The sequence below is a fragment of the Magallana gigas genome, chromosome 5, assembly GCF_963853765.1.
Source record: "Magallana gigas chromosome 5, xbMagGiga1.1, whole genome shotgun sequence".
NCBI classification, from domain to species: domain Eukaryota; kingdom Metazoa; phylum Mollusca; class Bivalvia; order Ostreida; family Ostreidae; genus Magallana; species Magallana gigas.
In genome coordinates, this window is record NC_088857.1 from 46562376 (window position 1) to 46580595 (window position 18220).

The 18220-nt window shown below is 33.2% G+C and overlaps 1 protein-coding gene across 2 annotated transcripts; it reads right to left on the bottom strand.

The window, feature by feature from the left end:
- Nucleotides 1-1281: 1281 nt before the first annotated feature.
- On the bottom strand, nt 1282-16556 carry LOC105346189 (carbohydrate sulfotransferase 15). Of its 2 annotated transcripts, none has more exons than XM_034446717.2 (8): nt 16375-16556; nt 10451-10670; nt 9662-9911; nt 9404-9523; nt 7366-7525; nt 6773-6926; nt 3802-3949; nt 1282-2261 (listed from the first exon to the last, which is right to left on the bottom strand). In XM_034446717.2, exons 2-8 carry the CDS (start codon nt 10667-10669, stop codon nt 1612-1614), a joined length of 1701 nt encoding a protein of 566 aa, XP_034302608.2. In that variant the 5' UTR covers nt 10670; nt 16375-16556; the 3' UTR covers nt 1282-1611. The 2 variants fall into 2 exon arrangements, with proteins under 2 accessions (XP_034302608.2, XP_034302570.2); XM_034446679.2 differs by lacking the exon at nt 16375-16556 and adding an exon at nt 10995-11133.
- Between the last annotated feature and the right edge of the window lie 1664 nt (nt 16557-18220).

Genomic DNA, 18220 nt, shown 5'->3' on the forward strand with positions numbered 1-18220 from the left:
ATAATCACTAGTGGTTGTTCAATTTATGAAAATTGCAGCATTGAAAAGAGTTTATATATAGTCTTCAAAGTAAAATCTCAAGATCATTAATCCCACACCAAGTAAATGTAAATGTTTGTAAACATCTCCCGATCAGTACCATGAGGTTCGGTGTTAATCGAAGCGAAAGACTAATTAAACGACTGGCGAGAAAAAAGGTCACCAACTCTTACATGTATTTGTTAAGGTGGTATGGGACATGTCCATGTTGTGAGGTATTGTTTATCGAAATAAAACAATAAAATTAAGTGAACTTATAAAAAATTAAGTTCCTTTCCCAATAATGTCATCTACATGTAACAGCGTAGCGAAGTGGGTTGAAGGATTTACTACGAATCTGGAAGTCATGAGTTCGAATCCCACTCGGAGCTTTACAATATTTACCTCTCCAAGTTTTTTAAAAGCAATTTTTTGTTTAAATTTTGTAAAATTTGAAAATTCTAAACTGGTGAAATTATTTCAATTACGTGCTTTAATCCACATTAATATCGACAGATGTCCCATACCAACTTAAATACGATTCACTGTGTGTGTGTGTGTGTGTGTGTGTGTGTGTGTGTGTGTGTGTGTGTGTGTGTGTAATGGTGCGATTCTCTCTGCGTTTCTAAAATTATTTTTGCTTTAGTTATCATTAGATCAAGATTATTTAAAAGAAAAATATGAGCCGTAATTTTCAAACTTTGTTTCGTTTCAAAAACCTGCCTCTAAGGTAACTCTGCATGTTTCATGAATCTTTATTATAAATAGTTGATCTGCTACAGTTCAATTGTAAAGCATCTGCAGATGAAGACAGAAATGAGCCATAGAACGAAAAATAAATGTCTCTGATGTATAATCTCAAAAGGTACACAAATAAGGAGAAAAACCCACCAAAAGAAATTAAAAAAAAAACTAAGAAGCAAAGAAACAAACGAATGTCAAACTAACAAACAACAACAACAAAACTATTATTTTTATCAACTTAAACTCTTTAAAAAACATTATTTCCCTCAAAATAATCGCACACTACAAGTGTACATATTATATCTTAGACAATTTTACTAAATACTATTGAATACTAGTGACCTAGTAATCAAGAAATATTGGTCCTTCAGAAAATAAAACAAAAATGAGTCTTTTAAATAAGTATTGTTTCATTAAGACGAAGTCGTACTTACATCAACATTAATATATGGGTGTCTTATAATATTTATAATACTATGGAGCTACAATTATTTAATTTTTAAAAAATGACGAAAAATTAATGAAATATTTAATTTACAACCCTTTAACCTTTATATCAGATATGAACACATGGTAAGCATCATGTATTGTACATGCTGTTTACGACAATAAAACAATTGTACATTTAGTATACCGCAATAACATCATGAGCATTAGCCCAGTTTACAACAATATTTACAAACAGCAAACAAAAGATGTCCGCCTGTAACAACGATTGTATACATCGTCAAAAGGTAAAGTATAACAATTTCATAATTAAATTGACATGTCGGATGAAAAACATATGGTAATCCTGAGAAGGAGAAATGCCATGTTTTATAACAATAGAGACCACTATGTAGAACATTATCATATATTCCGTGTTTTCCTCCTTTTCCCCCTTTTACCAATGGCCCTGTGGTTTATGTTTACATTAGATCTACTTTGATGGGAACCATTATCTCTTCTCACTATTTTTACAGGCTCCATACTTTTGAATTTAACCATCTTTTTTAGATAGTTATGAGTTTCACTACGGTTCAGTTTTGCATCAAGTTTATATTTCTTCATTGAAATATCTTTAGTTTCTCGTTTCTTTTGTTGGTATGGTACTTTTGATGTCTTTAAAATTGATCCCTTTGACCTGACTTTTTCTTCCTGGCGCTTTTTAACCATTGCAAACCATTCCTCGAAATTCTTGGATACTTTTATTAGCTGGTCTATTTCAGAATTCGGGTTAAGTTTGGATGCCTTCTTCCTCTCATAGTACCTTTTCAATGTATTGGTTTTTGATAAGTTTTTTCTTAAGGCTGTTTTTGGTCTATAGTTGAAAGCCGTATCTTTCCATAAATACCGGTCATCATTTAACATCTCCGCTAGTTTTCTGTTTGGTTCTTCGAAAAACTCGGTTAAGATCTCCCATGTTTCATTTAACATAGATCCCTGAACGGTTTTCAGTTTGGTCTCGTATGCCTTTGGTAGATTAACAATAGTATCCACCAGTCGAGTGCTGATATCACCTGTCATAGAAAACACAAGAAACTTGTATTATGACTTCCAATTTTTGCTATGGAAAATTATATAGACAGAAACCGGGAAACTCTTTTAGTAATATTTGTCAATTGTAAATATTCATCGGAACTATTTAACGGCAGCATTTGAATATCTTCGCGTATAATTCGGAACCTTTGTGATGTTACTAGTGTCTTACATCGCAAAAAAATATTGGGTTTTTTTTATATGAAATAATTATCTACTGACTATTCAGACAATAGAAAGTTAAACAGTTTAACCCACTAACACCCCTCGTTCAACAGAAACTGGAAATGGGAACTTGTGTTACTGTCCTTGGGTAGGCAATTTAACGTTGCAGAAAGTTCCTGTAACAAAACATAAAGGTACCTGTCGCAATAGGTACTGATTTTATAAAAATGTCTTTCACTCCTTATATGTTAAGGAATCCTGCATCGAGAATGAATAAATAGCACTCTGTGTATAAAGTCAATAGATATTCTGAACCGTGATATCTTCTAGGAAAATGCAATGAATGTAAGTGTAAATGGAGTATAATGTTATTGAAGAGATCTATCTATTTTAAGTGTTCTCTTATTCAGAATTAAACAGGAAAATTTACATAAAAAACAACCTGAAGAATAGATTTAAGTAATTAAAACTTTCTTTTTTTATCATTATTCAATTTACCGCAAAAACACGAAGACCTATGCGTTACCACTGGTCCACGCATTTACCATTTTTATTGGCTGTCTTTTTGATATATGTTGCTATATACAGGATTGTACTTAAAAAGTCACTAATTTTCAGTACGAAGACCACGTTAAACCAAAATTAGTTTAATGTAAACGTGTACTAAAATTTCTGTAGAACATGATTTTAATCGGATTTCTTTAGTTTACAGTGGTTCAAATAGTCAAATACCCGTTTCCAACATTTAATTGCATACCACAAGTACCTATTTTCCTATAATTCTTAACAAATCCTTAAGATTTTAATAATGTCGTGTAAGATAATTAAGACCCTTTTAACATTGGAATTGTGTTATTTGCGGTTTTTTAATATACTTTAACGAAATATTTTCAAAATATTGAAATTGTCTGATGATTGCAAAAACGTTTAATTGTAGGCGAAATCGTGTACTAAGTGCACAATACCTCTTTATATATCTAATAGACATGAAAACATGGGCTACATACATGTACAGGTACAGTTGAATTTTTTCTTAAAAAGGAAAATTAGGTTTCAAAAGAGAAACATTACAGATTTAAAACTGGTGAGATAAACATAAAAAAGTAATTAGGCTTCTAAAGAGGCTATTAGACTAATGATGAATATACAGATAAATTCTTGATACTAGTAATAAAAACACACGGACTGAATCTGAGAGTACTTTTAAGCCAAAAAGAAGATATTTAATTAACTTATAAGATTTTGTTATGCTAGTAAACATATGACTAATATTTTAGTCTAACCTGCAGTTAGTTGTTTATTTGTTAATCAATCTAATAGTTTAAAAAGAACAACATTGGGGTTAAAACTACATACCGACTTCGAGAAACTCAAATAATTTGAATAGGCTGTACTTCTTATCTTTCCTATAATCTTCATTTCTAAAGATGAATATTTGATCCCGTGGGAAAACAGACATCCATTCTTTTAGATGAATATAGTACAAACTTGCTGACAATGGAAGCTAAAGGAAATAAATACAGAACATAAGCGTATTAGTAAAAGTAAAAACATAGGTAATCACAGATTACAAAGCTCACCGAGACGAGGCATCACCTTTATGAGGCATCACCTTAAGACCACCTTTATCATGAAATATGAAAATCATACTTTATGATCTTGGATATTCATGGATACTGATTTGACACAATATCGATAATCATCTGTTAAAAAATTGTATGATAATCATCTATTCATTTCATAAGATATTATAAGATACAAAGTTTATCAATACAATAATATAAAAAACAATATTGTTTCATACCATACTAACAATATATATCATATAATACAATAAAATACCGTAATAAATAATGAGATTTTATATTGTAACACATCATTTGACATTGTATTGTGTTTTACATTGATGTATTTGATCACATAATACAATATCATTATATATGATATAATATAGTATTATATGATGTAATATCATATCACATAATACATCACAAAATTGTACATCATAATATCATATTGTTTAATATAGTATGACATTGTATTGAATGATACTGTATCAAATTTGATACATAATATGATATTGAATCATATGATACAATATAATTTGATACAAAATTGAATCATATCATATGATACAATATCAAGTGATATAGTAATATATTATATAATACAATATCATTATAAATATTGTATCATATAATACAATATTATATATTTCAATATCATATTATACAATACCCTGTGATATAATAATAGATTATATAAACTTATATCATATTATACAATATCATATGATACTATATAATATAATATACAATATCGTATTATATGATACAATATTATATTTTGCAATATCATTTTAACAGTATCATGTGATTTAATAATATGTTAATGATACAATATCATATTATACAACATTGTATCATAATATACAATACTATACATAACAATATCATGAAACAATATCATATCATAAAATATAAAAAAAATTGATACAATATCATATCGTATCATATAACTTTATACAATATAACATATGATATAATATTGTTTCATATTAATCAATTGAGTATCATATCATACAATACTATATCATAGGAATCATGTTATATCATTTAACAACAAACACATCTATCAAGCAGGTTTGAGTGAGGTAGGAGATTTTTTTTAGCATCCTTGATAATGGAGATCAGGCTCTGCATCTGAAGATACCTCTGCAATTCATTTATATTATAGTAAATCAACTATGCAAGCTATTATCTATAAAACATGTGACATGTTATATAAAAACTTAACCTCATCCAGCATCCAAAACCTATGGCTCAGATTCAGCATTCACTCCTGTCAGGTGCATCAGTATCATAAGACGCATCATCAATGCAAGCTTAGTGAAGTTAGAACCAGTAATAACTAAGATATCATCATCAGAGGGCACCTGTTTCAAAACCTTTAACCAGCTCTAAAAACTTTAACCTCCTTCAGCATCCAAAACCTATGGCGCAGATTCAGTATTCAAGCCAGTCTGGTGCATAAGTATCATAACATGCACCATCTATGCAAATTTGGTGAAGTTAGGACCAGTAGTAATTAAGATATCATCAAAGGGCACCTGCTCCAAAAACTTTAACCAGCTCTAAAAACTTTAACCTCCTTCAGCATCCAAAAACTATGGCTCAGATTCAGCATTCAAGCCTGTCTGGTGCATCAGTATCATAAGACCCACAATCCATGCAAGTTTGGTGATGTATGGCCAGTAATAACTAAGATATATTCATCAGAGGGTACCTGCTCCAAAAAACTTTAACCAGTTCTAAAAACCTTAACCTCCTCCAGCATCCAAAAACTATGCTTCAAATTCAGCATTCCAGCCTGTCTGGTGCATCAGTATCATAAGACCCACGATCCATGCAAGTTTGGTAACGTTAGGACCAGTAGTTACTAAGATATATTAATCAGAGGGCACCTGCTCCAAAAACTTTAACCAGTTCTAAAAACCTTAACCTCCTCCAGCATCCAAAACCTATGGCTCAGATTTAGCATTCAAGCCAGTCTAGTGCATCAGTATCATAAGACGCATCATCAATGCAAGCTTAGTGCAGTTAGAACCAGTAATAACTAAGATACTATCCTCAGAGGGCACCTGTTTCAAAAACTTTAACTAGCTCTAAAAACCTTAACCTCCAGCATCCAAAACCTATAGCTCAGATTCAGCATTCAAGCCAGTCTGGTGCATCAGGATCATAAGACCCACAATCCATGCAAGTTTGGTGACGTTAGGACCAGTAATAACTAAGATATATTCATCAGAGGGCACCTGCTCCAAAAACTTTAACCAGTTCTAATAACCTTAACCTCCTCCAGCATCCGAAACCTATGGCTCAGATTTTGCATTAAAGCCTGTCTGGTGCATCAGTATCATAAGACCCACCATCCATGCAAGTTTGGTGAAGCTAGAACCAGTAGTAACTTAGATATTGCTACCAAGGGGCACCTGCAACAAAAACTTTAACTTGCTCCAAAAACCTTAACCTCCTGACCAGCACCTGAAATTCAGGATTCAGATTCAGCATCCAAGTCTTTCAAGTCCATACGTAGGTCCAGATGCATCATCCATGCAAGTTTGGTGAAGATAGGAAAAGTAATAGCTTAGATACAGGACCTGCAACAAATACTTTAACCAAGTGCGGACGCCGACGCCATAGTTTAATGTAAATGTGTGCTATGCTGATATATATACCTTAAAAACATCAATTAACCATATCCAACAGAGAGACAGCTAATGAAATTTAAACAATAGCCCAATAAACAAATAAACAAAAGCCATTACCGGTAAAGTTGTTGTCAAATTATGTCCATATAAACAACCCCTGTAACTGCTCCTTTCCACGCATTCATTTAAGCGTTGAATCCCCGCGATGACGTCATGGTGAAATTCCTCTGGGGTCCTCCCGTACCCTCCATGATAATAATGACTGTAGAGCCTGCAATGTCAATTCACTTACCTTTAGTCGAGCTCTTTTATTTATTTATTTTCTTACACTATTTACGCATTATCTTAATCAACTTTATTTGAGCCTAAAAAATCATACTTTGAACTATGATAATTGTCTGTAGGTTGTGTTTGATTCAGAGTGGACCTGTTGCTCGAAAGTCCGGATTGCATATATGCATGTACACGTAGGGAACAAAGGACCGGTATATTTCATGTCTGTATTCTAATAACAGCCTCCCTTCTTGACCCCCAATGGTGAATGTTTGTTCACTTTTTAAATTGCTCGTCAGGAATATTTGGTATGAGTCCTGACCTTCCACCCACACTTGGCCCGTTGCTACGAGCCATATATGGGTCGATAGATAAATCTTTGAAAACTTAAACGTGAATATGGACAAAACTAAGAGAAATCTAATAAAAAAAAGTACCTTTCCGCGGGTTCTCGGAGGAGAAGAATGAGTTTGATGTTAGGAAGCACGTGCTTCACGAGGTGTGGGGTCATGACCTTTGGGACGTTAGCATAGGGATCGTTCTGGTGAATGTCTCGCCAATGTTTGTGATCCCAGAAATCCATGGGATCGCCGTGCCCTGTAGGAGTTATACCAATGTTGCGAAGTTATGGAACCAGAAATCCAGATATATGGAAATGTTGGACAATCATGAGTTACAAACAACAAGTATTTATAATGAATACAGTACTGTGGTTTCATTAATATTCAAGGGTATCAATTTTCGTGGATAAAGACTTTAGTGAATATCACAGTTTCAAGGATTCGTAAATTCGTGGCCAATGACCCTTTCAATACAAAATGTTAATAGAAATTGCATTTCAATGAATATTTAATTTCATGGATCAACTCAACAACGAAATCCACGAAAATCGTTATTCAACGAATATTGATGAAACCAAAGTATATGTTTATCATCCTTAAATCATTTAATATTTATTCGTTTGATGAGATATCGGCGCTTCTGATTGGTTGAAAAATTTCTTTGATACCTGCATCAATAAAATTTTCGCCGGATCTACTTTTCTCAACTGCTCTGATCTAACACTATTTATAGAACGGGAATTTCCAAGATAAACACTGTCAACAAAATGTAGTGTTGTGTCTGTTTAATGTCAGCAAACAAAATGCAAACTTGTGAATATAAAAACTTGAAAGTTTAACCTTCAAAAATAAACAAAACACTTTGTTTGATTCACGAAATAGAAAATTAAGCGTCTTCTCACGATTTCGTCTGCTTGAGATCAATCAACATTTACAGCGAGGCTGGCTGTTCCTTTTAAGGATTTCAATATTATAACGAACGTATAGGCATATAAACTTTCACGGTAACACTGCTGTTCCAATTTGGTAACGATAATTTTAAAATTTACACACGTAGATGATCGGCCATCAAAATAAGCGTCGTATAGAAAAGCTATGAGTAATGCATCAACTCCTTCGGTGAATTCCAAGCGGCAGATATATACCATTTAAGTACGTCACTGGCTATCTAGTTACCACAAAGTATACAAAAGTCGCTTATACATACTATTCTTTGTCGACATATCAGCTATTTTCGTCCACGATCGCTTTTCCTTGGATGGTTATGTCCAGTTGCATATTCCAGCGATCTCGCATGAAAACTAGTTTTAATACACAGTGAATGATATCACAAGCTATCGCATGTACAGTCTGTATTTTCCTTTCGTTTTCAATTCAGCCGGTTCAAATTTATCTCACTATTTGTGTTTAATCCATTAAATTCAGCCCAGTAGCTCTGCATCAGCTGAAGGCGAATCCATTTTGAATATTGTTGCTGTTGTTGTTTTGTATTCATACGCGCCGCTTCTTTTACATTATTTACATTTTTGATCAATGACACTTCACATTTTTTTATTTGAAAATGTTTTATTAAATGATAAGAAATGAAGATAATAATTTCTCTATTGATCGACGTATCAAAGAAAAAATTGACCGGAAAACTTTTTCATCAATGCGCTTCTTAAATCAATATCATTCATAGATGAACGCAATAGGATCTATACGACCATCGCAACAACACCAGAGAAGCTGAGATTGACTTATTCTTGAGGGGTTTTTTTGAGAAATTAAAATTTTGTGGATATAAATGATTTTTTAAAAGGATATTTAGTCCATAAATGGTATACATTATTTACAATATTTGTTTTAGATTTACATACGTAACAGGAATTTTTCAACCAGAGAATTCATAATTTTCTTATATTTAACAGTTATTCTGAAATTTAATCATAACATCTAGCTTCAAGTCTTTATGTCTGTCTTTTCGTGTGTCTGTTTTTCTCTGTCTGTCCGTCTCCTTTTTTCCCTTTAGTAGAGAGTCTGTACAGACAAAAGAGTAAAAGAATCATCTCTCTCTCTTTCTCTCTCTCTCTCTCTCTCTCTCTCTCTCTCTCTCTCTCTCTCTCTCTCTCTCTCTCCAGAGGAAAAAAAGTACCTGTTATAAGATCTGAATACTGTGACCCATCTTCTATAGACATTTTAGTCTCCCCAATTTTTTGAGCGTCAAACGCTCGTGTGAACTGTTTTACAGTCACTTTAGTATATCCGTCGGTATCTGAACAACAAAATTATCAAAGTTATCATTTATCACCAGTATATTATGTTACAACATAAGACAGAGTCAAATTTATATTGCAATTCTGCACATATATAGTGTAGAATAAGGGACATGTAATTATGGCAATGTACGTACATTCTCCGTATCTCCTCCAGGACCAAAACCATGTTTCTTTCCCCAGAACCCCCGCATTGGGCAAGATCTGGGGGTGCTGAATTAATCTAAAGAAGAGGTCTGTTGTCCCTGTCTTGCAAACGCCAAAAATGTGAAAATAAGGCAGGCACCGAAGAGTTTTGTTTTGAACAGAGGAAGAACTGCTTTGACTTTTTCCGGATGGTTCATACCAGCAAGGGTTTTTGAAATTCTTGAGGAACGTCCTTTTCTCCTAAGACAATTGAAAAAAACAACCCAGACTCGTTAGCAGAATGGATTTCCATTGTGTGGTACATGTAGCAAATGGTTGTTATTGCTTTAACTCTGACCAAAAAATGGCGATCACATTTTATGGTTTAAACAACAGACAAACGTGGATATATAACGAATTCATGTACGGGATATTTCATCCAATCACACTTTCAAGCCAGACAGTGTTCTTGGCTACATATATGTGAGGCACATGCTTGTAATTGTTGTCTACGATTATCGTAACTTTCGGGTATGATGGTAAAATTGAGAAAAGAAATGCACTTTAATGTTATTCTAAGCACTATTGTTTCACCTGCGTTTCAAACTAAACTTGCTGCATAAAATAAATGAAAACTTTATTAAATTTCCTAGACCACATAGTGGTAAAGCTGCGGGTGCTGACTCTATAATGTCATTTGCAAACTCTACGACAACGACCAGATACATGTAGTACCGACACTACCGCAATGAAAAACGAAATTACCAAGAACCAAACAATTCATATAACGTCATACATACCAAGCAAAGAATGTCCTCTACGCGCGTACTGGAAACGTTGCTTGGACAAGAATATTTCTCTGGCTTTACAGTGTATTCTTTCACGAACACTTTGTGTACAAAGAGTGCCTCCAGCGAAGGTTGGATGTATTTTTGTCGTAGATCGATTTGAAGGGAAATGAGTATCACCAATACACCGAATAAACACAGGCCAAAGAAGGAGCGGGTGATGTGTTTCATCCTGAAAATAGATTAATAATTTGAAATGAAAAATGGGGTTAAATCCAGTTGGTGTTAAATCATGTTATGAAGACAGAATATGATTTGATCCAATACGATGTAAATGGCAGATATGTATAACGAAATTCATTTACTTATTTTAAATTCCAATCTTGTTATATAAAAATGTGTCTAATTAGATATTCGTGGCTTAGAAATGAAGATTGACATCTAAAAAATGTTGATGTCGTCATCACTTATTTATCAGTTTTCACAAACAGTTAATGAATAGCAGACTTCAAGGAAACATACTTTAACTAGATACATGTACATGTATAACACTTACTTGTAAACGCTGTGCAACATTGTTAAAACTTCGCGACATTGATTTTACTTGTTCAATATCTGACTGGTGGTACTTATTTAATGCATTAAGTATCAAATGATCCAGGCTGGCTGGAATATTGAGACACAATTGAGGTATAATTGCTATTATTATCCGATAATCATGCCTCCGGTATTCTCATGATCCATAACTAAACAATTGTTGTACATTGCTCATTGATTTTGTCATGAATTTATGTTAAATCATTACTTTACTGAGTTGCTTACATATTATCATATTCAATTTATGTCATACATCAAGGACGAAACGTTTTTCGTGGTTCCTATTCTTGATTTCGTTTTATATAAACAGTCACACAGCATTTGTAAAAATGCAGAAAAATAATTCTAAAAAAGTAAAAAACTTCTTTCAAGAATTACACACGTACATATCCCTGTGTTGAAGCCAGCATCAAGCAAACGAGTTCACATCCATCAAAATATCACATGATACGAAAAGTTATAATCATTCCAATTGTCTTTATATTAAGAACTACATTCATTTCTTCGGTAATATATAATTAATATATATATATATATATATATATATATATATATATATATATATATATATATATATATATATATATATATATATATATATATATATATATATATATATATATTATTTATCAGATATAATTTTCAGCGCGGTAAAATGGTTAGACTTTAGGAATTCAGAGAGATGAGATGAACGTAACTTTATATAGCACTATCTGCCCAGTTATTTTATTTATTAGAGTAATTAATTACAGTGTAGTATACATGATTATAATGATGACACAATATTTACATCGTATATGTGATACCATATGATGGTTCCTGTGGATTTTTAAAGGTAATAAGAGATTTAATGCATAAAAAACCCACCGCAATCATGATACATGTAAATTTACATGTAATTAAAAACATGCAATGCATATATTTAAACAATAAAATGCTTTCTTTGGTGATTCATTCAGTATATGAAGGTAACGACATTGCATAAAAATACATAACCCGCGTTGTAATTTTTATTCTCCAATGATCGCTACCTTCATAACCTGCATGAATCATCAATGAAAGCATTTTATCATTTATATTAACATCTTTCTTTTAATTAATCAATAAATTGATTAGTGAAAATCGCTTAATTACTGTTAATGTACATAAGTACGTTAGCTAAAAGAAACAGCCAAATAGTCTCCTGTGAGATTTTGAGTCTGACATCATCATGATTATTTCGTGCAGTTTGTAATTTTTTTTAGGCTTTGACTTATCGATAAACAGGGCGTGTCAATTTCAGTCCTGTCAATTTCTTGTCAGTTTCAGTCGCTGTAGATTTCGACCAATCGATAAATAGTTAATATTTACAAGACGTATTCAATGTACTATATCTACATCTACCAAATATTATAAAATTTTCAATATTTCTTACGGAAACTTACAGTTAATTCATAGCTCTATAGAAACAGCCAGACTGAAATCTACACGGCCCGTTTATCAGATTATTGAATTAGATCATGTTGAACTGTTGGGGGATAAAAAGGGCAAAGAACCAACTCTGATTTAAGAAAAAATCGATTTCAGCCAAGAAAATGTCTTTTTTTTCAATTTTGAAATACATTTGACAAGCTATGTGTCCCTTAACTCGCACTGGTTACATGTATATAATCTATGTTTACTGTATTTACATAGGGGCATCTCAGTTGTTTCTCCTAGCTTTGAGCAAGGATTATTGTTGTGGAAACTAACTACAGGTCTAATACATGCCAATTTTATTTCCATAGTTCTTTAAAATTGAACCATGCTAGAAGCGAATAAAAACAGTGAGTGGGCTTGAAATAAATTTTACCTTATAAATTAAAAAGCTAGGTAGATTTTGTATGTAACCTCATGACTATGTCAAAATATTGCTTAGCTATACAATTATTCAAAGATTTAACTTATTGTATTCGGAGACAAGCTTAAGATGAGTGAAATACATAAATATACGATTAAACTGTGGACTAATGCTTTAGAAGTTGATGAGTTTTTACACCAAACCATCCCCATTATCTTGAGTCATTTGTTCTTATCGATCACGTGATGTGTGCTTAACTTTGCTGAATTTAAATGCAATTCAAGCATACAGAAGCATTTGGCAAATTAACAATTTGCAAACTTCAATAGGGATAATTAAGGGGTTTTTAAAACTTTTTTTTAACAAAATCTCTGAAAAAGAATAATAGGCTCACTTTTTTTAATAGAGAGAGAGAGAGAGAGAGAGAGAGAGAGAGAGAGAGAGAGAGAGAGAGAGAGAGAGAGAGAGAGAGAGAGAGAGAGAGAGAGAGAGACAGAGAGAGAGAGAGAGAGAGAGAGAGAGACAGAGAGAGAGAGAGAGAGAGAGAGAGAGAGAGAGAGAAGTGATGAATTTAATGCCCCGTTAAAAGAACGATAGCTGTTGATTAATTTAAAGATTTCGTTTGTTCACGGACTGTTCGTCCTATGGCTATTTATTTTAACAAATTTGACAAAATAACCCGACAGAGTAAAAGCGATATTAAGAGGACATCGTATTACAATGTATAGAGTCCGTGGTGCATGAAGTGGGACGGGAACGTTATTATTGTAGCATCAAACTTTCATAAAACGGAACTTTATGTACATGTATCTTCAGATCGTCTCTATACTCTATCCCAAGTTTCTGCTTCCACCATTTCTGCTTCATAGCTCGATAATCATCAACACCTTGGTGTCCAAACTACGTTCATCTGCTACAATGAGCTCAGATGTTCCGTTTTGAAACACCCTCCTAACGCTCCAGGTTTCAATGCACAACCAAGAATAGAAAGTCTAAGGACGTGAAAAAAAATACCCGGATGATAACGTTGGAAAATTGTGCAGGGTATCCCGAGTACCTCCGAGTGGAGAAAAGATGTAAACATTTCTCATTATAAACTAATAAATCTCCGTAAGAAATTTGTTTTTGATCATGTTAATTTCTTTGGGTCAAAAAAGATCATGTGTCAAAGAGGAAATCTTGGATTTTCCTCCTTGTATCGATTTCGAATTTCATTCGTTGACAGGTAATATGTATCTCATTTAAATTGGTCAAAAAGTAACTGAAGCAAAAACTTTGGATATAGTATTATAGTTACTGTAAACGATAATTATGTTAGGGAAATAGCGGTTCAGTCACAGCAGGTCATGTTAAAATGGCAATACTAGATTCCTGGTTAAACACGCGGGATTAATATCCGCGTATAAATCGCGAGCTCTCTCAGCGGACACTGCCAAAGTAAATAACAATTGTGGGGATGAAAATGTAGCGGCCCGTGTCGTATAATTTAAGGTCCGACCCGTTAATCGGTCCGGCCGGACCTTTAATGTTAACATATAAGGTCCGCCTTTCCCTTATAAGATAAGGTCCTACCTGTGTTTCAAACAAATAATTATACACAGCTATGTATACATAATTGTAAGAAATACTACAATATTTATGCGTAGTTGTTGAAAAAAAAAATGTTCAGAAGCTTCTTTTACCGCCTGTTTTCGTTTTGCAAGTGAGTGTTTGACCAGAGATAGAAAGACCTGAGAAGTTGCCCCTGTACCCCATAGAACGAATCAATCAAAGTTAGGCTGATTTATGGAAGTTTTTAAAAGTACTTGGAATTCTCACTTTGGGCCGCGGAGTCAGTACAATACGTGTTGTTATTGAAGCTTTTTTTTTTAACTATCACGAAATAGTCCACGTTGAAAAGTTAAAAGGTGACATTATTCAATGACCATTTAACAAACTGATTTAAACATTATGTATGACACTTAGGTATTTGAACAAATATTGTCCCTTAATGAGCACTGCCACAAAATGCATTCAAAGAAACTTCGATGTTTATAAAGTTTAAGAAATGCGTATATTGTGTTTCGGCTTTCCCCGTGACCGTGGTTTTATGAACACCATTAAATTCCTGAAGACAATACAGACAAATTAAAATACTCAGCTGATATAAATTAAAACATAGAAACAAAGAAACTACGTGTGCCAAAAGGAGGGTTTCACAAGCGGTGTGAGGTCGACCAGTATCTGATCATACGAAGCTGAGATTCATAAAACACTCCAGGTTCCTTGAGCTGACACGAGTACAGGTACTATAAAGCGACCTGTTTAACGAGGCCGAGTACAGAACGAGTACGCACGCTTTCGCGCAGCGTTTCATTTGTATTTTGACGTCATCTTTTTGCTTTGTTGACGCCATGGCGTGATAGTTTCAACTGCAGATATTCAACGAAATTTGTTGAAAATAGCTCATTTGATGCGTAAAATTGATATTATATTGTGGAATAAACATAAATGTCTCGAAGTATAAGCTATATTTGGGCTCGGGTCGAAAACGTGAAGAAAGTTCAGCAAGCCTAGCCCTCTGTCACGTTTTCTTATCCCGCCTAAATATAGCTTAATTCATATATTTCAAGACAGTAACCATGTATTTTATATTAATGACCCTTAATATGTGATGTTTTATATTTATTTATTACTTAAATATGTCTGAATGTTTTAATCATACTATAAAGATCACCATTTCCGCCTTTGTCAAATACAAAATAGCCATTACCTGACAAATCTGGGAAATTGGGCATACAAAAAACAACTTTGATAAGACCCCTGGAACAAACCAGGAGGTAAAAGTGTTTTTTTATTTGACCATTTGATGCCTTTTAGCAATAACTTTAATATGTAAAACAGAAAAAGATATCCCTAGGGCAGAAGTTTTTAAAAAATTGCAAAATTGATACATTTCAAGCAAAATCCCATAGGGTCCCATGTTAAAAATTAACAAACTTTGAGATTGCCCCTTAAACAAACGGTGTGGTAAATGTCTTATTTTTTTATCTTAAAAAAATAATTATATCAGTAGAAATTCATGTAAAAAAATTCATTCAAAAATCTAGGGCAGAACAAATTAGACCCGGCTTCGTTAAATCGAAGAGACACCGTGCTGTGCCATGTATTTATTTTTAATTATGTATTCAACTCATTGCACTCGAGTGTTTTCCATACCTGGCTGGGTACAACAAAGAGAAAATAGATCTCACGTTACAACACATTTCAAGACCGCTGACGAATTGTTGTCCAATTGTTTGGCCTGACTAGGAATATACTCTTATGAGACTGATAAATAAACGCAAGGTAATGGACATACATAAAGTAAAAAAAGAACTTTTTAAAATCCTAACCACACAGAATTGGAATAAATCACGGTCTAATTCATTCCAATGTTATGAACTAATGACGAACTAAGTTCACAAACCGGCATTTAAAAGGATAATGTCTATAGTGACCAAACGGAACATTTACATAGACGAGGAGTAGAGCCACTGACCTGACTGGCTGGTAGACTTGCACAACATATGTTTAATTTCCATTTTTCGCTCAATAATTTGCACCTCGAAAGTACACTTCATCTGTTTACGTTTCTACTCGTCGGAAGTTTAAATTTCGTTAGAACTGTACATGTAGAGATGCCGTAATGTCGACTGGTCGGCCTATTATCCAGAACTACCCGTCAAGCTCCAGTGAACATTACGTATAAAAGCATTCAGGGCAAAAGTAAGCTGCCCATTCAAGGTTTTATGTTTGAACAAGTTAGGATTTATATGTGATAGTAATTTACAGTGAAAATCAACCAGAAGTACTAATTCAACAGCATTTAATTGGTACAAAAATATTTACATGTACACCGACCCACTGTAATAACGATCGAAAAAGTCATGGAATGCAAACTCGTAAAGGGCATTCAAGGTTTTATGTTTGAACAAGTTAGGATTTATATGTGATAGTAATTTACAGTGAAAATCAACCAGTAGTACTCATTCAACAGCATTTAATTGGTACAAAAATATTTACATGTACACCGACCCACTGTAATAACGATCGAAAAAGTCATGGAATGCAAACTCGTAAAGGGCACTATAGCTTATATCAATCGTAGAAGTTGTTAGAATTTTTTTGAAATAAGAATACAAGTTAACATGCATACGTACATGTATGTTTACAAGTGTTTAAACAGTTATTATAATATAAAATTAAAGTACTGAAAGTTTTGGAAAAGTTAGCAAGCTTGTTTTTAAGTTTTTGGGGAATACATGCCTTAATATTTCATTTCGGGGCACTGTAGATTTCCAATACAAGTGTCACCAATTACTTTTAACATTACGTTTTTATCGTGGAGATGTGGTTAGCCCGGAAGGATGCATCTCGGCTACCAAAGAGATGGTATTGACTTTTAAGAAAAATAAACATTCCAACTATTACGCACGGTTATCTAACTAAAAATAAAATCGAAACGCATGTTCTCTTACAATTAGCAGCTGGTACATTTTAAATCTATAATTTTGTAAAGTTAAGAGATCTAAATTTTTAATATAACACATTAATTTTTATTTATGTCTACTAATTGCTAGGATGTCCATATTAAAAATTAGTATTTTTGGTGAGGAAATGTGAAGCAGATAGTGCTCATATATGTGATCTAATTTCTAAGTGGATTTTTTAATTTGCTAAACTTGGTTTGCATGCAGGGAACACGGGGTCCTGACTCCTGAGATTTTTTAAACATTTCAGAATAAACAAGAACAACTTACATAATGTACCATATAGAATAGCCAGGGATAATCTCAAAACTTTCCGAGGGAATGCCCCTCTTCACATTTTCACGGGTCCATCACCACGCTCCAGTCCCGAGCAACTACCATATACTACCATAGGATTTGTCAGTGGTGTAACAAATAATGTCAATGGTGTAACAAATAATTTCAATCGTGTAACAAATAATGTCAATGGTGTAACAATTATGTCAGTGGTGTAACACATATTGTCAGTGGTGTAACAAAATGTCAATGGTGTAACAAATAATGCTAGTGGTGTTACAAATAATGTCAGTGGTGTAATAAACAATGCTAGTGGTGTCACAAATAATGTCAATGGTGTAACGCTTCTCATTTTTAAGATTTAAGAAAACACTATTGCAATCAAATAGCCACGCTTTCTTTATCATGAAAGTGTCTAACTTGTAAAATTGATAAATCACAATTTCTCAAAATGTTCAAAATATAAATGAAATGGAAGAAAAAGTAAAATTGTTAAATAGTGTCATGTGGTGTAACAATTTTGTCAGTGGTGTAACAACGATTTTTGGTAACACCACTGACCGTTATACCCCTGATGTA